This window comes from Tiliqua scincoides, chromosome 2, assembly GCF_035046505.1.
Source record: "Tiliqua scincoides isolate rTilSci1 chromosome 2, rTilSci1.hap2, whole genome shotgun sequence".
Lineage (NCBI taxonomy): Eukaryota > Metazoa > Chordata > Lepidosauria > Squamata > Scincidae > Tiliqua > Tiliqua scincoides.
The window spans coordinates 29235038-29259755 of record NC_089822.1 but is presented as its reverse complement, the minus strand read 5'-3'; the positions used below and the strand labels follow the sequence as shown (position 1 = coordinate 29259755).

Genomic DNA, 24718 nt, shown 5'->3' with positions numbered 1-24718 from the left:
TAAGTTCTTATGTTCCTTCTTGATGATGTCACTCCCAGCCATGACATCACTTCTGGTGGGTCCCCACAGATTGTCACCGGTGGGTCCCGATGCTAAGTGTTTGGGAACCACTGCCTTGGGCTTTGTTGTCAGGCTTTCTGCACACTTCTTTGGCTGTCACTTTATACAACTGCCCATAAACGCAGTACGCCAAGGAACTTCAGGCTAAGCTGCCTCACCCGGGGGGGGGGGGCGCTGATATCCAGTCCCATCTCTATCAGCCTGGATCCCAGTCATCTCCTTGGGAGCTCGCGCCACTCTTGAAACCAGGGAGCAGCCCTCTCTTGTGCGCGTGCGCAGAGCAACAACCGCCATTTTGAAGCGGGGAAAGGCGACGGAGGGAGCAACTCCGAACTGTCTGTCTCGCGTGCGCGCGCGCTCTCTGATGCCGTCACGCGGCCTCCATCCGGGTCCTCAGGAGGCTCCCAGCCATAGAGATGGCCTCTCAGTGGAGCACTTCCGGTTTACTTCCGGAGGGTTCCACCTTCCCCCCTCCCGCTTTCCCCTTTCTCTCCAGAGAGGAGGGGAAGAAGACCGTGGAGGCCGCTGGGCTCGGCCCAGGCTGCCGCCTCTCCCGCTCCCTCGGAACTCCTGCGGCGGAGTAAGTGGGACGGAGCTGGGCGGGCTTCCCCCCAGGGCGAGCCTAGACGGTGTGGGGGCTCCTGAGGGGAGGCCCTTTCTGAGGGACTGGCTGGGATGCGGGGGGCGTTGGGGGGGCAGAGGTGCTTGGAGGAGGAAGCGGGGTCCAGGGACGTGAGGTGGGTGGGAGGCATGGGAGCAGAGCCTCCCCACTGGAGTCCTTCAAAAAGCACCGCCGCTGTGTGAGGCACCCACGCTCTGCGCGTAGGTGGTAGGTGCTTGGGTGCCTCACACAGTGGTGGTGCTTTTTGAAGGACTCCAGTGGGGAGGCTCTGCCTCGCCTACCTCCCCACCCTCCACGCATCTCTGATGTATATATTTACCCTTCACGAAGTGTGTATGTAGGTTGCCACTGCCTTCCTGGACTTTTTGAAGGACTCCAGTGGGCAGGGGTCCGGGGTCACTTGCACTGACAGAAGCCCGAAAAAGCTCATGTGACAGTTGCTGGGCTCCGAATTGCTGCTTATATGCCCAAAAGCAGCGGATCATGAGTGAAATTGGGGCAGCATGCTAAAGGTTCGTCTGCGTTATGGCTTTTTCCTCCTCAGAAGTGCCTGCTGTGGTGGTTGCGGCATTAGAGCCAAATCCCGTCCAATTTTCTTGTGCCAGTGGGGTGTGCCCTGCAACCTGTGGTGGGGAGGCAATCATAGAGGTCTCCTTAAGGTAAGGGAACATTTGTTCCCTTACCTCGGGGCTGCATTACGACTTCACCGGTGCTGGAAAGTTGGAGAGAATTGGCCCTTTAGTTAAAATATGCATCTACAGCAGTGTTTCTCAAGGTTTGACCCCCACTGTACTACTTTGTGTGGTCCACCTATTGGAAGTACCATCAGAAGTAACTGGCGATGACATCAGTGCATGCTGGAGCTCTGCCTTCAAGATTCCTACTGCTGCTTGTCATGTTATATTGCTGTTTTCGCTGCCAATTGGTGGGGGGCCCGGGGGTTCTATGTGTACCAGCAGACACCACCTCAAGTACCACTTGTGGTACAAGTACCTGTGGTTGAGAAATGCTGATGTACAGCTTTTTGATAAACCCCCCCCCCATCGTTTATACCAGTGTTTTTCAACCTGCAACAGCCTCTTCTTGGTGTCCTGCACCACAGCTCCTAAGGCCAGCCCTAAGGCTGCCACCTCACAGGGCTGCTGTGAAGACACAAGAAGTAGAGGGAAATGGGACTAGAGGTGGGTAGATCAGGACCCGGGATCAGCAGTGGGTTGTCTGTCTGTCTGTCTGTCTGTCTGTCTGTCTGGAAAAGGATTACACAAGAGTCACAAGATGGGAAAAAGAATCATGTGTAACAGTCAGACTGAATGGAAATAGTTCCTGATTACCTATGGATGGAGCCACCACTTTACAAAGTGCTTCTTTGTCCACTTATATTGGCTTGGTAGGATTTATTATTATTAACTATATTTATATACCGCTTTTCAACTAAAAGTTCACAAAGCGGTTTACAGAGAAAAATCAAATAACTAAAAAAATAGAGAAATAACAGAGAAAAATCAAATAAATAAATGCAATTTGTATTTGTGTCTTCCAGTCATGCAAGTATTCCCCCCCCCCCCAACATAGTGGTGGCTTTTTTCTCCTTGCAAGATGGTGACTCTACATCAAAGACATTTGTGTACATTAGACGTGTAAGGAAAGATGAGGCAAAGATAGCCTGCACGGAAAGGTTCATTTTGTATCGGAGTCCAATGGGAGGGAGCAGGAATCACAAAGGAGAAGCAATTTCCTTCTCCTTTGTGTGGATTTTTCACAACAAAAACAAATTGCAGAACTGGTAGTCTGCCCTGCTGGGTCATGTCATTCTTGCCATTCCAATAGTCAGGGGTGTCAGGGGTCAAATGCGTTTCATACCGAGAGCCGAATGGCATTCATGATGCCTGCTGAAGGCTAGAAGTGACGTTGTTGGGCAGGAAGTGATGTCATTAAACAACTCATAACCTAAAATAAGCACTTTTTCTCACTTAGGAATTCATTAACTACACATGGCAGAAGAGAAAACACGCAAATCTTTATTGTATTTCAAGATATGATAGAAGAGCCTAATTTTCATGGGGCTGCCCTTTTAGCAGTAATACCTCAGCACTGCTCAGCAGCTGAGAGTCTGAGAGCCAGATAAAAAACTTCCGTGGGCCCCAGGCCTTATGTTTGACACCCCTGTTCTGGGTCAAGTAGAGGCCCATCTTCCAACCCCTGTGAATTGGGCGATCTCAGAGCTCAGCCCACAAGTTGATAGGAGGAGGTGACTAGGATCACAGTTCCTCCTAAGATATTGCAGCTGCGCATGTGAAATTGGAGCCCTGTTCAGCTCCTGTCAGGGTACTCCAGAGCTTGGTGATGACATCATCACCAAGTGTGCTGGATCTACCCCTGCACAGCTCCAAGTGGGCTCCTTGCAGTCCCTGTAATTTTTACAAGAACACTGACTGTGCTCCTGAATAGCAGGTTCTTCCCACCCAGAGAACGCTTCTTTGATTTGGGGCTGCCCCAGCACTAACTAAAGCTCTGTGGCCTTGTGGTCCTCTGGCTACAAGAGACCAGCCTGCTTTTCTCCTGGATCCCTTTTCTCTCTCCTTGTGGTGCAGTCCCTTTTGTGTTCCTTGATAGACTGTGCCCTTTGCTGATGATTTTCTCATCTCCCCTTTCCCCCCAGTTGTAACAATCCTTGGAGTGTATGGCACCCTGTGATAACATCAACACTGATATGTATTTGGTGTTAAGAGAATGTGGAAGTAGTGACCTTTTCAGAAATGGGCCATGGTGTTCCCTAGTTAGAAAACTTATAGAAAGGGCATATTTGAAATAGAGCACCATCATTTATCAGAGTGATCGTGCAATCCAGTAACATCAATATTTTAGAGAAATAAACTCCTTTGCAGAATCACCAGGGGCACAAGTACCAGAACCAAAACACAGTTAAATACTGAGGATATGTTGTTCCATTCTTCCCAAAACTCTTGGTATAATCTTGAAATGCATTTATCAGAGAGGCAGCCAAGGGAAAATAGAAGCCGTTGTGAGAACTTTTTTGTAAGGTGGTATATAAATATTCTAAATAAACTAAAATAATGGGTTCCATCCTAACTTAGATTCATGTGAATGGAAGGCACATTATCCATTCAAAGGTATGAGTGTGATTTTCAATTATCCCCCCCCCCCCGCAGCTCCCCATGCACCAGCTCAGACTGGGCTGAGTCTGTGGATCCTCAGGACTAGATAAAGATGGCCACAGGAGCTGGTGTCAGAAAGAGGGGGTGAAGAATTTCCCATGTGTGCACTTCCACTTCTAGTGTTAGGTTACAGTTCTCCATAGTAACACCCTGAACATTGACTGAATAAATGTACATTCAGATTAAGAGGAAATAGTTGCTAGATACAACACAAATTGTGCTGTAGAACATGGAGCTGACAAAGGTCCAGTTGTAAACTTGATTCTGATTGCTGTTCAGGATCTGGTTTGAGAGATGTATTGTCTACACAGCATAGAACGGGGATTGCAGTGCTGTCAGTTCACATCTAACTGGAAAGTTGTCCCAAAGTCTAACATGGTCATATATTAATATCAAATGAGTGGATAAGGTTGAGTCTCATTCAAGAGGATTTCGTTCCCAGAACTCATGTGAATGGCAAAAATTGTATTAAAGCAAATCCATTTAAAAAACAATGTGTCTTTGCTAGGTGATTTAGAACCAGCCTTATTGACCTTTGTTATGTAAGACAGAGTCATTAAGCAGACAATCCATCAATCAGTCTCTCTTCAGGTGCTTAGAGGGGCTTCACTCCAGGCCAGCAGCTCCTCCCCTCCCCCAGAGCAAAGTGATTATCTTTCAAGTGCTCAGGGAGAAGGGAGGGGTCCCTTGCCTTGAAGTGAAGTTGTTCTGATATTTGTATTGGCAACCTTCAGTCTCGAAAGACTATGGTATCGCGCTCTGAAAGGTGGTTCTGGCACAGCGTCTAGTGTGGCTGAAAAGGCCAATCCGGGAGTGACAATCCCTTCCACACCGGGAGCAAGTGCAGTCTGACCCTGGTCTGTCTCCCTGGCTATGGGCCTTCCTTCTTTGCCTCTTAGCCTCAGACTGTTGGCAAAGTGTCTCTTCAAACTGGGAAAGGCCATGCTGCACAGCCTGCCTCCAAGCGGGCCGCTCAGAGGCCAGGGTTTCCCACTTGTTGAGGTCCATCCCTAAGGCCTTCAGATCCCTCTTGCAGATGTCCTTGTATCGCAGCTGTGGTCTGCCTGTAGGGCGCTTTCCTTGCACGAGTTCTCCATAGAGGAGATCCTTTGGGATCCGGCCATCATCCATTCTCACGACATGACCAAGCCAACGCAGGCGTCTCTGTTTCAGCAGTGAATACATGCTAGGGATTCCAGCACGTTCCAGGACTGTGTTGTTTGGAACTTTCTGATAGCCTGGAGAGAATGATTGATGGATGGTCAGCCAGCTGCCCTCTCTCACATTAAGGAGTCTATTGTTAAAGGACTGTTTTCCTTTAATTTAAAGGGCCCTTCTCATCACATTAAGATAGAAAAATCCATGGATAATTAGGTTATACTTGTAAGCACTTGCATGACTGTCTCTCTACAACAGTAACAGATTGTTATCTTGTTTTTTAATTGGTTAATTGTGTTCTTTTTAACCATTTTTGTAAGCCGCCTTGGGTCCCTTGGGGAGAAAGGCGGGGAATAAATGAAATAATAACAATAATTCATCTGTATAGGGTGATTAGAGATATTTAAGCAATGACTATAAGGTGCAGAAAATCTGAGAGGATTTGAGAATGGTTATCAATCAGAATCAAGGAAATGTCAAATATAGGCTAATGCTTTCTGAGCTGTCTGTGACAGATCAGAGAGAGATCTTGGGGTGGTGGTGGACAGGTCGATGAAATTATCCACCCAATGTGCGGCAGTGGTGAAGAAGGCCAATTCTGTGCTTGGGATCATTAGAAAAGTTATTGAGAACAAAACAGCTAATATTATAATGCCGTTGTACAAATCGATGGTAAGGCCACACCTGGAGTATTGTGTCCAGTTCTGGTCGCCACATCTCAAAAAGGACATAGTGGAAATGGAAAAGGTGCAAAAGAGAGCGACTAAGATGATTACTGGGCTGGGGCACCTTCCTAATGAGGAAAGGCTACAGTGTTTGGGCCTCTTCAGCGTAGAAAAGAGGTGCCTGAGGAGGGACATGATTGAGATATACAAAATTATGCACGTGAAGGATAGAGTGGATAGAGAGATGCTCTTTACAGTCTGACATAACACCAGAACCAGGGGACATCCACTAAAATTGAGTGTTGGGACTGTTAGGACAGACAAAAGAAAATATTTGTTTACTCAGTGTGTGGTTGGTCTGCGGAACTCCTTGTCACAGGATGTGGTGATGGCATCTGACCTAGATGCCTTTAAAAGGGGATTGGACAAATTACTGGAGGAAAAATCCATTCCGGGTTACAAGACATGATGTGTACGTGCAACCTCCTGATTTAAAAATGGGCTATGTCAGATGCAAGGTAGGGCACCAGGATGCAGGTTTCTGGTTATCTGGTGTACTCCCTGGGGCCACTTACCATGAAGTAAGCTCATTGTGTTCAGTAAGAGTTGAGATGTAATTCTGTCTTACTGGAAGCAAACACCTCTATTCATGAGATAAGTGTATCATTTAGAGTGGGACGAGGAACCTTTTTATATTGGGTGGCAACATCTTATTTATTTTACATTTATTTATAATTAATTACAGGTAGTACCTTGGTATCCACTGATTTGACTCACCGTTGATACCAAGGTCCATCTTTAAATGCCTTGTAGCAAGGAAAAAAAGCACCAAAATCCAATTTCCTACCTTTACTCTGTTAAACAATAATTCATTCAATTAGATTCCATTATTCACCCTATCTAATGACTGAGTGAGGTATAGTATATATACCAATGCATTCTGAGGCATAGAGGAGCAAGAAACTTGGAAATGAATCTTTAAAGCTTTTTTCCACTGCTTTGGTATCCACTGATTTTTTTAATCCACTGGGGGGGGGGGGTTCCAGAACAGAACCACAGTGGATAACGAGGTACGGCCTGTATTTTCCTTGGTTATAAAAGCATACATTTTTATTTAACATGTAGTTCTTTCCTTATAAGCTCTTAGGCCTATGGCGCAAGATTGCTAATTACTGCATTGCCACTGACAGGAAAGAATAAATAAAAGTTACTGAAAAATACTCCAAGTTTGGTGTTATGTCATGAAATAAAAGATGGATTTGGTATTTGCGGACAAATACACAACAGGCCACTACTGGCACTGCAAACGGCCTCTTCTAGGTCATAGGTTCCCTACCTCTGATTTAGACAATCTTTTGGATAGTTTGAAGAAAGATTTAGACAAAGTCATGGACAATAGGTCATCAAAGGTGTTTGGGCATGATGGCTGAATAGAGCTTCCATGGTCAGAGGCGTCTGTCTTAATACCAGTTTCTGGGGGACAACTGTTGCTTTCCTGGCCTGCCTGTTGGCGTGCAAGAGGCATCTGACTGGGCACTGTTGGAAACAAGCTGTTGGGCTACATGTACCCTATGACTGAGCGAATGGAACTGCCATATGTTTTCTGTGTTGAAATATAATCATTTCTGTTTTATGTAACTACAAGGCATGCATATGTTGGAAGCACAGAGGGGTCTTGAATGTGCAAATGTATACTTTGTGGTTATCTGAAAGTGGATGTTGATTAAAAAAAAATTTTTCCCCACAAATTAAGACTTCTTTTAGAGACTTAACCTCCATTAGATTTCATACAAGGTGGAAAATCACTAAACTTGTACTCCTTCATTTCTTCAAAACAATTATCTTTGGACAACTGAAAAAACTTTCTAAAATGTTTTTATGTTCAGTTACTCTTTCTGGTGATTCTTCCATAATTGTAGTTCTATTTCTGAATAATTTTGATGAGATTTTCATGGAATTGTAATTTCAGACTAAAGGCAGCAGCCTCATTAGAGGTTTAAACATGGCTGCAAGGACTGTAAGTAGTCCGTAATAAGAGGTTCTTCTTGGATTTCCTACAATGTTGTGGCAAATATTTATGCCTATTTTTAAAAGTGATATTCAAAAAGTGTGTGAAATGTTTGGCTGCCAAATACTGGACTAAAGCTATTGTTAGTTGGTAATGACTGAATGATTAATGTAGTCATTGTGTCTCTTTAGTGATATGATTTCAGATTTCCCCCCCTTAATCCTTCACATAGGTCGAAGAATACATGTTCACTTTCAGCATAGAAGAGCATGTTCCCAAATTCTTCCAACTTGGGTTGTCCACCCTTCCCTCTAGAACACCAACAATACAACTTTTTCAGTAATCTTCCAACAAACGTACGTCCTGTTCTTCTTTTTCACCAGCAAATTATTGATCATCCTCAGTTCCAGAGTACAACGTAAGTGCTGTAAGGTACTACATTATGATTGATGGATTAAAGACCTGTTTTTTTCAAAATAAATGTTGGGATTTCAGCCTACATCAAAATTCTCATGCAGTAAAAAGAAGAAATTAATTTTCATTTATCCAGTTGGGGCTTTAAGGTAGCCTTCTTATGTAGGAAAAACCCTATTTGAATAATCACTTTAAGTACAGTGTGTTTCTTGCAAGAAAGTTGTTGAACAGTGTTTGATGCGTTCTTGTGTTTGTATTACTGCCTAAGCAGTAATTGTTTTCATTATTTACACAACAAACTGTGAGTAAGCCCTAAATTGTTTAGAGCAGGGTACTGGAAGGACTGTCTTCCCCTATGAAATTACTTGCCACCTGAGGTTCATCAGGGAGGGGCCTCTTCAGGTTCTGCTGTTGGCAGAAGCACAAGTGTTGGTGATATAAAAGAGGGCCTTCTCCATGGTGGCATCCCTGCCTGTAGAGATCAGACTGGCATCCGCTCTACCTATGTTCCCATGGCAACTGAAGAACCAGTATTTAGATGCTGGTGACAGGTTGTTTCAGCTGTTGTGGATTGGGTTTGATTTGATTTTTTTTTGCTTTCTGCTGTCTTGATGTCATTTTTCAAATGCTCTGTTTTGTTTTAATTTTTGACAGTTTTTGTACAATTTTATTGTTATATTGCTTGGTTTTTAAGACATTGTAAGACACCTTGGGTGCCTCTTTGTGGGGGAAGGAAGGTGGAGTATAAATTAAGTAAATATTGCCACATCTTTATCTTGCTAGATCTCTGGTGAGTGGTAATCTTTCAACTGTCCCACCAGTTTCATCACCTCCAGTTACCTATAGGAATGGCAGCCCAGTGCGTACATCAGCAGCACCTACAGCATTCCGAGGCAGAAAGTAAGTGCTCTGTGTGTGTAACTATTGGGTATTAAGTCTTTCCATTAGGCATGTTACATTTCTATTTCATGTAGATTTAAATTGTAGCTGTTTGAAAGTAGTCATAATTCTTTGAATAAAAAGCTTCTGTTTCATTCATTCAGTATATTGGAATGATGACATGTTGAGAAAGCGAAAAAATATTTTTCCCTCATTGATACCGAATTCACGTGACATCAAATCACAAGGATTTCAGGGTCCCCTGAGCTCCAAAAGCGACCAGAGCCTTGCTCCAGTTATGTCTGGAGCTGTTCTTAGGCCTGTGGAGGTTGTGCGCAGCCTCCATGTGTCTCAAAATGGCCTCCAGAGGTCTTAAAGGGCACTTCTAGTTTTTGACTGAAATCCAGAAGTGCCTTTCTAGAACCTCTGGAGGCCATTCTGAGGCCCATGGAGGCTGCCTGTGGTCTCCATGGGCCTCTGGAGGGTTCAGGTGGGGCCAAGTCTGACTCCATGCAGGTCCAGGGGGCCAGAATTGAGCCAAATCCACAGATGGAAATTCTGTGGACAAACAGGCTCCACCTGTATATTCCATATTTGGATACTTCCAAAAGTAAATATCTACAACTGTGCTTGTGTTTATGAAATTTGATATTGCTTTTAAAGTAAGATTCTTTGTGTTACTCTCCTCCCCTGGTCAGATACTGATTGAAATACTTGTATTTCATGGACCCCGTCATTATCTCTGTGTAAAAGTAGCATAAGACTTATATGCTTTTGAGCAATATTTTTTTGTTGGCTGTAGCACTCAGATTTGCTGGGAAAACACAGCTATGCCATGGCAGGAGTCTCCATCTTCCCTGTTGGGGAAGAGGTGAAAATGTTACCTACTGGTACTATATGAAGTAGTAGACAGATCGGCTTCTTTAAAAAGCAGTGAATGTTCAACAGAATGATTCCAGAATGCTTTTCTCTATTAGGCCCAAACCAAACATGCAGAAACCCACATGGCAGTGGGCATTTTCTGCAGAGTAAGTGCATGTTAGGAAGCTATATTTACATGAGCTTCCTTATCTCATTGGTTTTCTACTATGGAACATCCAAGTATCTCTTTCCCCCTTGTTGCCCTTGCCCACTTAATCCATAAATTGGGAGAATTCCACATGGGTTTTTGAATGTATGATTGCAAAACCCACATGGTTCTCAATATCCATGAGTTTGTTAGATGCAATGGCATCCTCGACTATGCTCCTGGGGAGGCCTCCTTCACCGTAGCTCCTCTTCTCCTTGACTTTAAAGGGAGGCCATCTCTCCTTTGCTTGTGGCAAGGAGGAGAGACATACTGAGAGCAGCTTTTACCTGATATTTTGTTTTATCTGCTTGGGATTGGGGGGAGGGGAGATGGCAAGAAGGGGGAAGCCAACAGTGCTTTGATTTTCTTCCCACTTGAGAGAAGAGTGCTCTCTATATTAGTCTGTTTGCCAGCTCAAAAGTCAGTCCCTTGTGTTCAGTGGGGCTTACTGCCAGGAAAGTGTGAGAATTGCGGTCCAAGTCATGTAGCATCTGGGTATGAATGAGAGTGTGGCAGTGACAGATAATGAAATTGAAATATCTTTGCCTGCTCTTTAGTGTGACTGTAGGGGTGGGTATGGGAGGGTGCTTGCTTTGGGGCACAATCCTAGGCCTGCTTGCTCAGAAGCCCCAAGGAGTGGATGGCAACTTGCTCCTGTGTGAGTGGTCAGCCTTGTGCACACTGGCACAGAAGACAAACAGGACATGAATCCTGCTGTCACTGGCAAGGGCAGGACATTTACCACTTTCAAAAGGGCAAGTCCTTGAGGGGGGAAGCTCTCATTTCTTTTTGGCTGGCAAATGTGACTGGGGTACATGTAGACACTGCTGAACAATGAGGTGTGTGAGGAGGAACTAGTACAGCTTTTGCCACAAAGAAAGCCCTGGATTGCAGTGAATGTATAGTTGCATGTCCCATGTGAATTGACACCCACTGATGTGATTCTCAGATGTATTTTCCCATTGAGTAACTGCACATTTGGTTTGGACCTCAAATTTGTTTGATTTTGAACATTCTTATAACCTAGTTGTGTGAACATAATTGCCAATATTTTGATTTTATGTATAAAAATACATAGATTGTGCATACTTTCCATCTATGAGGAAAATGTTTACAAGTATTTTAGCACATTAATATTTTAACTGCCACTAAATAAATTTTCTCCCCCAATATCCTTTTCTCTGAGATTCCACTAAAGATCAGTTTAACCTACTGATTATCTGCTTCTCTGGGGATTTTCTTTCATCCAGTACCTGATGCCTTTTCATCTTCCTATAACAGCCCTTCCGTTGTTCAGAGGCTGACTGCCATTATGAACTGTAGTCTCTGGACTACAGTCTGGGCATCTCTTACCCTATAAGGAGTTGGTTGCAGTTACTACTGGAATGTGCAAAGTTGCTTGCAAGTGTGCCAGGTGCCTTTGCTAATAGTTCCAGAGTCTTAAGAATTTGTGGAATCAGCTTAATGCTGTATAGTCTATACATTATTTGGAATATGTATGATAGTTACAAAACAATGCCAAACATAAGAACTTTGCTGAAAGCAAGACATTTTGTAATAAAAGTTGACTGTAACTGCATTAATCTGTAAATATTTGCCAAATGAAATGGAGGTTCTTTTTTGCCCAGATCAAATACTTTACTGTCTGTACAAACTAAGCCTACACAGACACATTCTACATTTTGTGTTGTGGTAAGTTTTTCTTTCTCCCCTTTCCTCTTGCCTCATTTCTCTTGCTTGTTGTCACTGGGTCAACACTGCACATAGCTTCTCACTGCAGCACTCTGGTTTTTTTTGTTTTTTTAAGCGATTTGAAACTATAGATAGTAACCTATAGTTACTGTAGTGTGTATTTTGGAGAGAAAAATCATTTTTACTCTGCACAAGAATGGCTTGATCAAATTTCAACTTTGGGTAATCAAACGTGTTTTCAATTATATCAAGCATCATCTTTCCATGGAACACAACTTGAGCTGTTGCTGCATTCTTTGGGGTTTGTTGTTTAAGACTTTGATTTGGGCAGCAACATGGTTGGGCATCCTTCTTTTTTTCAAAGTTACACGGTCTTGCTGGAATACTCACAATGATTTACTTGGTAGCATTTACAATTAAGTTTCTACAATTAAATTGTTCCATTTCATATTTAAGTAGCAAAACTGAAATAGCCCGCTCCTATTTATATTTTTAGGAGGCTGAAAGAGCAGGATGTTCATTATGAAGTGAAGCGCCAGCGATTTCATTCACCCCATCATGAATCAACTTCAACCAACCACACAGTGCCTTTACCAGAAGATCGCAGGCGTTCATTCCCTGGATCAATTTCTTCGCCATTATATCAAGCACATTACATCTCAGATTTGACTAGATGTGTGCCTCCCTTACGAGAAGCTTCATTTCCTGACCCTATAGAAGCTGCACTCCCTGTGGCCAAAGATAAGGTAAGGTTGATAAAAGGCTCCATTCTACTTTCGGATCTAGTTAGGTTTCCTGTGCAACATGGTGATTCCCAACCTCTGCCAAAACATACTAGTGCGCTTCACAAGATAACGGGCAGCCCAATCCTGAGCTCCCGTGGCGCACAGCGTCAGCGGCACAGAAAATGGCTGCCGTCAGATCCTGTGTGCCACGGGCTACCGCAGGCGGCACCTTGGGAGAAGGGGACTTTCATCCTGTTTTCCCATGTAAGGGAAGTAGCCCTGCAATGGGGCTACTCAATTTACCGCGACCTTTTGGTAAAGTAAAAGCGTTCGTGTAGGGTGCCAAGCCCCACATGAACAGACAGGAGCTCCACTGGACCCACTTCTCTCTCTCCCCCAACACGCCTGCCGTTTCCCCGTCACACCTCCTCCCCACCCTCTCTCTGCCCTCCGCCTGCCTCCTCCCCCGGAACACCTCCTCCCCGCCTACCCCCCACCCCCGCCTACCCCCTGCCCCTTACTGTGCCGCGGCTCGGTGGTCCCGCCCGGCGCTAGCCCAGCACCAGCCAGCACTCAGCTAGCATGGGCGCTTGCCCAGCAGTAAGGCTACGGCACATTTGCGACAGTGTGTGCCGGCAGTAAGCCAGCGCATTGATCCCAGGATTGGGCTCTTAAGCATCTCTTGAAAATTGAAAGCAATATGTTGGCTGCATTTATTATCCTTATGACCCTCAGAGTAAAGAGGTCCTGGGCATCATTGATGACCCCTTCTACCATCTGCCCAAATAATGCCAGATAATCCCAAGGGAGGGAATAAGGATGTACCAGCATTTTCTGATTCTACAGTGGAATGTTTTGGGGGCATCTCTGAACCAGCAATTGCAGTTCCATTCTTGAACCCTGACTGAAACTACCGTCTCAAGGAGAGTGTGTGCTCATTGCTCCAGGAACCGATCAGGAAAACACCTTTTATGTAGATCAGTGTTTCTCAAACTGTGGGTCGGGACCCACTAGGTGGGTCGTGAGCCAATTTCAGGTGGATCCCCATTCATTTCAATATTTTATTTTTAATGCATTAGACGATGGTATGTGACTACATTTGGGGAAATGTGATAGATCTGTACTTTGAATAGGCTACTTTGCTTATGCTTTTTACTCCTGGGTAAGTGTGGGTAGGATTACAGCCTAGGATTGTTAAAAATTTCCCTGCTTGATAATGTCACTTCTGGTCTTGACATCACTTCTGGTGGGTCCCAACAGATTCTCATTCTAAAAAGTGGGTCCCGGTGCTAAAAGTGTGAGAACCACTGATATAGACAATATATTTGTCAGTAGAATGATTTATTTCTCCAATTCTAATCTGGAAAACAGTTCCCCAGGTGTCAGCTGTTTGTGAAACAGTATAAAGTGTTAAGGGGGGGGGGCAAAATGAGATACAAGTATCCCTCCCAGTTTAATTGACATTATCAAGCTAAAGCCTGTATTCCAAGCTACCTACATAGACACAGCATTTTGTAGAAGAGCTTCCCCAGTGCGGATTGTGTTATAGCAGCAAATAACATTTTTGGAGCAAAATTAGCCTGTTCGTAGCCAAAATCACATTTCAGTTTGAGGCATGTTTTGGTGGTCTCTGATATTGATGACCGCTTTGGCTTCCCTCCAGAGGAGAAAGGTGGGATAGAAATAGGATAAATAAGAAGTTACAAAAACAAGTATTTCTGTCTTGAAATAGCTTATTTGTGTATGTGTATGATACATATAAAATTTCAAAAGCAACTATATAGGATGATTTGGGGGAAATAAGCTTTATAAAGTGCACACACATACATGCACACACTTATTGTATATATTTAGAAGATCATACGAGTGCTTATGGTAATGGTAATTTTGTGTTATTTTGTACATGTAAAGCTAAGTCGGCAAGTACTGGAGTTATTTCAAGCATGTCAACAACAAACCCTTGACTTGAACAAAAAAGAGCTCTGTCGAACACAACTCCAAAGGGAAATTCAGCAGATCTTTCCAAGTATGTTGTGACTTCATACTCTTAAAAGTATTTAAATACTTTATTACTAATATTCAGCTTTTTAATAAAGGGTTCGTTCCCACATCTAAAGATGCAAGTTTAATCTTCTTACATGATCTTTGCCTTGCAGATAGTAGACTGTTTTTGGTTGGATCCTCACTGAATGGATTTGGTACCCGTAGCAGTGATGGTGACTTGTGCCTGGTGGTTCAAGAGGAGCCAGTAAGTTTTTAAAAGGAGAGGTTTGCTCACACAGTAAATACAACTAACCAATATATATTCAGATTCTTTATAGAATGTTCTGAGAGAGGCCTGAAGGAGTGCCATGGTGTAACAATATGAAATGAAGCCAGAAAAAATTTAGGAATAAAATTTAGGTCTTCCATTTTTGTATTTGTGAACTCTTTACTATTAAAGATAGAACAGATATTTCTTTAAAAGGGAACTAATGAGATTTCAAAGCTGCTTTCACAAGAGGTAATTGTGAAAGTGTGTGTGTGTGTAATACCTGAATGAAGACATTACACTAAGGCAGCTTTGTTGGGCTTTCAGTTCATATTCCAGGAACTGCAGCGAAACTACTGCAGTCTGTGTCCACTTCATTTCACTGTTTTTTATTCTCTTGAACTTAAATGAAAGAAGTGTGTTAGTGTGATGAATGTATTGAGGTGAATGCTAGGAAAAGACTGATACCACTTAAATGAGGTCTGTAATTCTTTTTGTTTTATAATACATGTATGAATATCAGAGGTATTATAATGGGTTGTTGTTAGATGTACAGAAGACTTGATTCTCATAGATTGGTTCTGCGAAATATGTTTCTTTTCTTAGATGTTGACAAAAGGAATAAAATGTTCTCATTTTCTATTCAAGTCCAAGTAGTTAATGGCTATAATTTTATTTCAGATGAATCAGAAGACTGAAGCAAGGCACATACTCAGCTTACTCCAAAAACACTTCTGTAGGAAGCTTTGTAAGTTCTAGACAACTTTTATGGTTGAGTGATTATTGACAAACTTAAGATATTTATATACAGGACATAAATACTTGCATAAATTGTCCTCAAACTTTCTGAAGTCATTAAGACCTCCTCCAAAGGTCTTTTATGCTTGTCTCAGCGGGTGACTTGATTATGAATCAGAGTTTTAGGTACTTCTAACGTATTAGATCTCTGCTGTCTGTCTTGCATGCTTTAATGCTAGAAAGTTTTATTGTATATTTTTGGGTGGGGATTTGGTTGTAATCTTTGCTTTGGGCTGCTTTGGGAGCATTTTACCAGAATGCAGGATATAAATCTCCACACATGCACACCCAGAAGTAAACAGCAAATGTTGTTTCACGGAATTGTAAATACGGTTTTATTTTGTATTATCTACCCATATGTGTTCTCAGATAAAACATACTGTTTTTAAGTCAGGTCTGTGTTGCGTAGTTACTCTGTCTAACTGTTATAATAGTTGGGGGTATTTGTCATGATGGTTTTAAAAAGGTTAACTGTGCTAATCTAGAGGCCCTGTTGCTGATAATTTTATCTATGAACCCAATAGAAACAGCTTCATTGAAATGTGTTTTAATATTGTTGCAATATGACCAAACTGCTAATGTGCCACAAGACTCTTAGTCAGAAGTCCTCAGGCTGGGGCATAGCGACACCACAGCCTAAGAAGCTCTGTCTTTGCCCTTTTAGGGGGCAGGGAGGGAAGGAATGCTGCTATGTGATCCCCAGGATCACGCTGCTGACAGAGGCTTCGTTTTACTCATCAGTATTGGCAGTAGCTTCCCAGGGGTGTGGGGAGCCCTGCAGAAGCCTCCACAGGGCTTCCCAAGCCTAGGAAAATCTAAAATTAAAGATTGTGATCAACTTCTGGTTTCCAATCGCGAAACTTGAAGTGGGTTGTGATCTTTATTTTTAGATTTTTCTGAGGTTTGAGGAGCCCTGCGGGGTCACCCCTGGGAGGCTGCTGCTGATACTGGTGAGTAAAAGGAAGCCCCGCCTCTGGCAGCAACGTGATCCTGGGGATCAGCTGCTCTTACCAGTCTGCTTGTATACAGTCAATGTGAATCTGAAAAAGAAGTGCCTTATCTATTTGCCCAGTGCAAATTGTGTATCTGCTGTGAAACTTTACGGGGCCTTTGTTCCTTCCCCTTACCCCTTCTTAGCAAACTACATTGAGAGACCTCAACTGATTCGAGCAAAAGTGCCAATAGTGAAGTTCAGGGATAAAGTCAGGCAAGTACCTATAATCTTTTTTTTTTCATTCTTAGTTCTGAAAGGTGTTGTAGCATATGCTATGAAAAGGTGCTTTTTCCCATTAATTGTGTGGCATGTTTCTTAATAGGATAATTTTCTTAATCATGGCTGCTATTGCTGTGATATCACTGGGAAATCTGAGAAGTGAAATGTTTTTCCATAGATTTCAGGGGCTTAAAGTGTGCATTACATTTCCTGGTTTTCTGTTGCTGTTTTTTCTTTTCTTTTTTAATGGATAACATAATACAATAATAAAATCATAAATCACAATTGTACGCAATATAACTGTAAAGGAAAAGATAAATCTTTCTGTTTTTTTCTTTATAGTTTTCTTTTTTCTGGTTCTCTTTTGTGGCATTTCTTTCCTTTGTGTTCTCCATGTGTGCCTTTGTTTTTACCTCCTGTTTATAGGAGAATCTGTCACTGTGATGATTTACTTTCTTCTGTAGAACTGAATGGTTTCTGTTCACTTTTATGAGAGAATGTAAAGGAGTTGCAATTCATACTGCAGTTTTGGTGAAAGCACAACCTGTCCCTGATATTAGAGTTAACAGATTTGGGGAGAGCAGCAGATGTTGAGATCTGAGTAAATGGGAAGCTGTAATGGAACCTCTTTTTCTAGTCTTGCAAAATGCTTGGGAGGAGACTATACTCCATTGGAAGTCCAGATGGCTAAAAGGGGTTTGTTGAATACCTACATTTGTATGTATTCTAATTTTGCATTTTTCATAAAGGAGGCAGATAAAGGTTATGCATGCTTGTTGTGCAGATTCTTGTAGCTTCCATATTTACCCATCTATTCACATGTAAAGCGAAAAATGTATGAGGTACTTACTATTTGGGACAACTCAGATTAGCTGAAGAGAGCATGACTGCACAGTGATGGTTCGTAGTAGTAGTACAGTCGTAGTACTACATTACTATCTTCTTTGTCAAGTGAAGGGCAAATGATGGTATCCTGGTCACAATGCAACCTTTTGATAAAGCCAGCTTGCTTTCATAGTATCTGTTTCTATTTGAAGGTGCATGAATTAGATGTTGGCTAAAAACTGCCTCTCTAGCTTGAAAGAAAGAGATTTCTCTTACTCTGCTATTCCCTGACTAGGGCAGGGGGGACAAATAAGTCTTGCTTATCTCACTTCTTCTCCAGCATCCATCTTTGATTTAATCTCAGTGATTACTTTTTCCTGCTATTGCTCAGGTATTTCAGCAAGAGATAGTTTATTCAGCATCTCTGCTACTCAAGGTTTGTCAGGCTCTTGTGATGCTCACAATAAAGTGGAACTAAATTTGGTACCCTTGTCTGGAAGCCTTCCCCTTGCTAGCACCAGGTGCTGAGAGTCGCAAAACTGCAGGCCTGCTGACCCCATTTGCCAAATTCCCAGTAATCCAGGCACTGGCTGCAGAAGCTGTTCAGGAACTTCTGAACTGCTCCACGCACAAGATAGCCATGTCCTCTTTGTCAGGGCAATGGGTACGTCCTATGACAAAAGGGGTGCAGCAGTAGAAAGGGAGGGAGCATGGGTAAAGTGCGGCCAGAGCGTTAAAACCCCCACTGTTGTCTGTGATGAAGAGAGTGGGTGCAGTGTGGGAGCCTCTGCTCAAAGCTCCCTAGCCAACCCAAAGGATGCACTTAGAAGTCCAGGGAAGCTGCCTTGATGCTAGAGGAGAGATGAATTCATCTCCCAAAGTGGAGATGAATTCCTTCTGTCCCCCTACCTCCGCTTCTCTGAAGTGTGACCAAGAAACGGGGCATAACTGTGAGGCATTCTGCAGAAACCATTCCCAGAGGATGCTACCCTAGTGGGAGAAAGAGAGGAAGTTGGATGCTGGTTGGCACAGCATCCACCTCACTGCCTGATCAGCCTGGAGGTTTTACAACCAATAACGTGCTACTTCTCATGGGCCTTGGGTTTTCAGCTAAGATCAGTTTATTGCACTTAATTAAAGTAACTTGTTCAATCCTGCTTAGAATTCATTAGAATCCATTCTCACAGGATCTTGATTAATGATGTCTACTTAAATACGTGGATTACTATAGAGCCAATTGAGAGTCAGATTGTGAGCAGTGTTTAATTGTTGCCTGTGCTCAGAACTGAAATATATAAAACAGTGAGTGCCTCTCAGCAAAATCCAACTGCATTTCCTCACCAGTGAATATCCCAGCCCAACTCCATTCATGTAGATTTCAGTGGCAGAGCTGTCAAGTTGAAGAGTGTGAGGATCAGGCTTGTCTGAACATCTGCGTTTTTTGTTTTGTTAATTATTTAATCACTAGCTTATGTTTCTGGCATGTTTTTGGTATTGTCTACACACTGAGGGTGCTTCTGCTGCTGACAGTCTTCTTTTTAAAAGTGTATAAGTTGCTTCATGGTGGAAATGGTAATATTTGGATAACCTTGTACATGCATGTTGATTATTGCAACACAGTACTACTTCTGAGATTTTACCATATTCTTATGTTTTAAGATTAGACATATCATTCTATTAAGGTTTGTTGCCGTGGCTTTATGGTGGAATGGCACCTTCAGAAAAATGTGACCTGGCTGTTCAGTTCTAGTCAAGTGGGAAATTTTATTGTAGCAAGAACATTGGGTTTACTGCCCAGCTACTTTATGTCAGGATGTAGATGACAGTATGTCATGCTGATCAGTTTTAGGGTTTTAAGTCAGCTTTTTACAATTAGAGACACTTAAGTTCTGCAATAGATGCATGAAATACTAGTCCTGTTCTTGTCTGGTTGTGTGCTACAGCATAATTCATAAGTTTCAGACAAATGAGATGAGGGTTGTATATCTTTTATATCTGTCTTCAGTTTAAGAGGTGAAAGAGGCTTATCTTTGAAAATCAAAGTTTTGTTAGTATATTTAGTCATCATCGGAGTATTTAATATAATGCAGATTTTGTTTGCAAATGTTTGTGCAAATTTGATTCTTCTTTTTTTCCCCCCTAGCTGTGTGGAGTTTGACTTGAATGTAAACAATGTTGTAGGAATAAGAAATACATTCCTTCTCCGAACCTATGCATACAGTAAGTAGTCAGTAGATTATTCATAAGCAGTTACATTAGATGCTTTTAAAAATTGACTAATGGAGAGCTATGGGGCATGTAGCTTTCACTCCTGTGCATACCTGTTTGGGAGTAAATTATGTTGATCACTGTGCAAATCACTTCTGAGGAAAGACTTCTTTCTTGATTTTTATATTGAATGTATCAACCTTTATTCACTTTGAGAAATACTCTTCTGTAGTGACAGTATTTTCTGTTCACCACAGAATATCATCCATTGTGTATATATCTAGTACAGATTGACTTGTTTTCATTGTTTTAGATAGCTCTGTCAATGATATTTTACACAATAGTATATGCTAAAGTCATGTCTACTCAAAGGAGTTTGCACTCTAAATTGAAATAGTGCTGGATGAGTGGGAAGGGAAAATTCAGAGTCACAAATGGAGAAGGGAGTGGGTTGGGAGAGGTAAAGCAAACAAGGGATGAATAAATAATAATAATAAAACTTTATTTTTATCCCGCCCTTCTCCCAAAAAGGGACCCAGGGCAGCTAACATATAAAACAGATTAAAACATAATTTCACAAACAGATAAAAACATATTAAAAAACACATTAGCAGAACCCATAAAAACAGTAGTCAGAAGAGTCAGAATAAAAGAGCATAAAACAGCAGTTCTTAGAGGAATCGGGCCTGTAAAAAAGCAACTAAAAGATATATAAAAGATGTTAAAAAGGCCATAACGTCAGAAGGCTTGGTTAAACAACAAGTTCTTCAGGCCTCGCCGAAAGGTCTCAAGAGAGGGAGCCATTCTCAAGGATGAATGTGAGCAAATATAGTTAGCTGTACGTGTTTGAGTTAGAATGGACTATGGAGTTAGGCCACAGACCTCATGGCAAAGGTGAGTTTTGAAAGAGAATTTGATAGGAGAGAGATGGTTCCATATAGGTAGAGGAAGTTGCAAGCATAAGAGGCAGTGAAGAAGAATGGACAGAATCTTCTAAAAAGGGAGAATCCTTTGCCACAGTTTTGGTAGAGTTTAAGTAGCAGGCAAAGATATAGATGGTAAAAATGTGTTTGGATTGGGGAAGCAGTGCTTTAACAATAAAGTTGTTAACTGTTAGAAGGGTGTGTGAGCTTTAACTTTTTATAATGTGCCATTACCATTAGTAAAGCACCTAATTACTCTACCTGATAAATACTTGTCTTGTTTACAGTTGAGAGTCGAGTTCGTCCATTAGTGCTGGTTGTAAAGAAGTGGGCGAGCTTTTGTGGCATAAATGATGCCAGTCGAGGCACTTTAAGCAGCTATAGTCTTGTGTTGATGGTTTTGCACTATTTACAAAGTAAGTATATATTTAACTTTGGAAATAGCTATGTCTCGTCCCTCCCCAGTCACATTTTTCAGGCTTTTCTCCTTATTATAATGATTTTAGTCATTCTGTTCTAGATCTGCTAGGAGGATCTCTAGAGACAAGGAGGGACTGTTCTTGTTTTTTCTTTCATATAACGCCATATTCTTGGTTCATGTCCAGTGGTGTTGTGCTGTTAATCATACCTTGACTGAATTGAACTTAGGAACATAGGGAGCTGTCATATGGAGTCAGACCATCAGTCCATTTCACTCAGTATTGCTTTCATTAACAATGGTTCACCAGGGTTTCAGGCAGGAATTTTTCTCTGCCCTGTCTGAAGATGCCCCAGATTGAACCTAGGATCTTTTGGATGCAGAGCAGGTGCTCTACTGCTGAGCCGGGTGCTCAGAGCAGGTGCTCTACTCCTGAAACGTACTTTGTTCCTTGTTCCAGAAGAGGGTTTTTTTTTTCTAACTCTCCATTTTGAAGTTTGATGACAGTTTTGGCAATTTCTCTACTTATTTTTTTTGGAAAATAGTAGTGCTAGAAGCATGTTCGTTGGGTTTCCTGCTGTTTCTTTAAATACAGCTGTAACAGCAGGGAGCATATTAGTAAATCTATGCAAGTATTTCTACCATCAAACTTACTGAGCACATGAGGGTGGGTCAACCTGACGGTCACAGAACACATGCTAAAGTGGTATGCTTCCCACCAGAATTGCTCTGTATATGGCCCTGGTGGTGGTGATGGAATAATCCCTATTGGCCCCCTAGTCCATTGGAAGAGGGAGGGTAAGACAGTTCTCCCCTCCAATGCAGCCATTTGAGAAATAAGCTGCTTTAGGGCAAAGTGCTGCTGGGGGGGTGGAGTGCAGTCTGGCAAGCAAATGATGTGAGAAGACCTTCTTATATGCCAGGGGTGTACAAACATTTTGACAGGAGGGCCACATTATCTCTCTGACTGTGTGTTGGGGGCCAGAGAAAAAAAGAATTAATTTACATTTTTAATTTGAATAAATTTACATAAATGAATATATTAGAGATGGAAATTATATGAATGAATGAAGGTCTTATAGTAGCTCAAGGCCTAGAAAAGGCCTTGCACAAAGCAAGGCCAGCCTTTCCTTTGCTGCCACTGTTTCGTCACAGACGTGAAACAGCAAGTAGTGGAGGGAGCCCTTTTCCCACGGCTCAGGTGAGAGGTCCAACAGTTGTTCTCACAATCAGAGCAGTTGTGTTGGGCCAGCACCAGCTCTAGCAAGTCTCCGGAGGGCCAGAGGGTCATTGGAGACTGGGGGCTTCCTGTGGGCTGGATTCGAAGCCCCCGAGGGCCACAAGTGGCCCCCGGGCCAGGGTTTGGGCACCCCTGTTATATGCCATGGGTTCAACTGGAATCACTTGCACATATAGTTCTTTTTGAGAAAAAAGTCACATCCAGCTGGATGCACGTCACTTTAGCATGTGTTTCCATTAGTGTGTTGTTTGACTGACTCTAGATTTTAGAACAGAATGTGTGTATAAGGAGACCACGAATGCAGCACCAGCTGTTCCCCCCCCAACTTTATTTATTCTCATAGCAACCATATGAAGGTGGCCATTATTATACTTGTTTGAGAAATTGTGAACAAAGGTCAAGGCAGTGACTATCTAGTAAATTCTTGACTGAGGAAAGATTTGACATCAGGTTTGAATCCATCATTTTGTCTGCTGTGCCACACTTGTACTCCATGATTTACAAGCGTGACACAGTGGAGAAAGTGATATAATCCCAGGTGTGAATCTATCTTTACTCTGCCAGGAATTTACTCATTGGTCACTGCCTCAACCTTGGTTCACTATTAAATCTTTTTTTAGGAATACTTAACATTATTGAATGTTAAATTGTGAGAATATCATGTATACAACCCTCTGAGCTTGTTGGAGAAAGAGCTAGATAAAATTGTGACAAATACTACTGTTTCAGGTTTTACTTTTGGTAGGAGAGTTCATTTGCTACAGTAACCTAAATGGGGCAAATGGAGGGGGAAAAATGGAAATCCTTCCAGTAATGTAATCTTTTCTAAATTTAAAAATTGTTTTGTCACTTAGCCCCTTGTTATGTGGAAAATGCTTTTCAAGAGGAAGTGAACTTGGTTTTGTAGCAAAGGCTATATGAGCATTAACTTTCTTTGAGATCATAGTCCATACTTGCTATACAGTACTCATAAGAGAGCTCTGTACGCAAATTGTCACTGGAAAGTATCTACCTTTCTGATTTGTAGAAGTTTCCTGGTATTCTTATTTAGTTGCTTGAGGTTTGACTTGAACTTTGGTGAAAGTGTCTTGGAAATTTCAGGATTGTTCAAATATAGTGTTTGCCCTTTATTTAAGAAAAAGGAAGGAGGCTTAAATGCATGAGAAATGAGATGTACGTAGCTTCAAAATTCACTCCAATTTTCTCACAAAGAAAAAACTATGAGTCCTAAAGTGAGATTGAATATTGTTAGTCTTTTTGTTAATAGCTGAATCTCATGCTTTTGAGACTTCTGTAGCTGTCATTATTTTCTTCCCCCTCCCTTCCTTCTGAGCATTTTGATGATGCTCCAGTTTATTAAATCACTTCCCCTGCACAATTGTATAAATCACTCTTCATGGGTGGACATTTCAGTAAATGTTTGCCAGGTTGTCAGCTGCTGAAGAGGAGAAATTGGGATAGAATGAACATTCAGCCAAAGACTTTAAAACCACAATGTGTATAAAACAACTCAACTGGAAGATGGATATCTTTGTTGTCCTCATAGACAGGAACGTATATAGCCACAGCATTTTATGTTTGCAAAGCAATATCCTTAGTGTTTACCTGACTTTGATAACCTGGTAGGTATTAAGAAAATATAATAAGATACAGATAAATAGGAAGATGGCTATTTATTTAGTACTTATATTGATGATGTGTGGGGCAAATTGTGCTTTCTGTAACCAATGTGGCAGGTAGTACAGCATTGGAAAAGTGTTCAGTTTGGTCACATTTTTGTAGCACACAATTTTCTTGAGCTAAGCAATATTTATTTTACAGTAGTTTAAATGGTGCTGTGTTGTGTATTAACACAGGGGTCTCCAAACCCTGACCCAGGGGCCAATTCAACCCTCACGAGAATTTTATCCAGCCCCTGAGGTTCCCCAGCCTCTCAGGGCTAAAAATAACTCAAAAGACACACTTTAGGTATATGCTGAATTAAGCCAATACAGGTGCCAAAAGAAATTATTCCATTACATTGCATTCAGCACCTTGAGTGGCTAAATGAGATATATACTGATACTGAGAGACCTGGAATATAAATGTAATGTTAGTTAAAACTGAGCAGAAACTGAGACAAAAAGAGTTTGAGATTTGCATCATAGGTTGTCTGATCTTTTTTCAAAATCTATTCCTCCCTTTTGAATAGACTTTGAGCAAAATCAATTTTGCTCTCTGCTCCCCTCTTCCTTCCACCCCAACCATTTATTGTATTCAGTCAAACTCTCAACACATTGGTCCTTCATGTATTTATTATTTATTTATTTTCCTACCCTTGACACTGTGTCAGATATATTATGTGGCCCTCATGCCGGAAAGTTTGGAGACCCCT

General features: G+C 42.0%; 1 protein-coding gene across 2 annotated transcripts in view; it reads left to right on the top strand.

Moving 5' to 3' along the window:
- Positions 1-493: 493 nt before the first annotated feature.
- TENT2 (terminal nucleotidyltransferase 2) overlaps positions 494-24718 on the top strand; it is a 45007-nt gene continuing 20782 nt past the window's right edge. For both annotated transcript variants that reach the window (XM_066613835.1, XM_066613834.1), the window contains exons 1-10: positions 494-640; positions 7922-8107; positions 8887-9003; positions 12240-12489; positions 14380-14494; positions 14625-14716; positions 15401-15467; positions 16655-16724; positions 19699-19775; positions 20974-21102. In XM_066613835.1, coding sequence (XP_066469932.1) covers positions 7959-8107; positions 8887-9003; positions 12240-12489; positions 14380-14494; positions 14625-14716; positions 15401-15467; positions 16655-16724; positions 19699-19775; positions 20974-21102 — 1066 coding nt within the window. In that variant the 5' untranslated portion in view covers positions 494-640; positions 7922-7958. The remainder of the gene's footprint in view (positions 641-7921; positions 8108-8886; positions 9004-12239; positions 12490-14379; positions 14495-14624; positions 14717-15400; positions 15468-16654; positions 16725-19698; positions 19776-20973; positions 21103-24718) is intronic.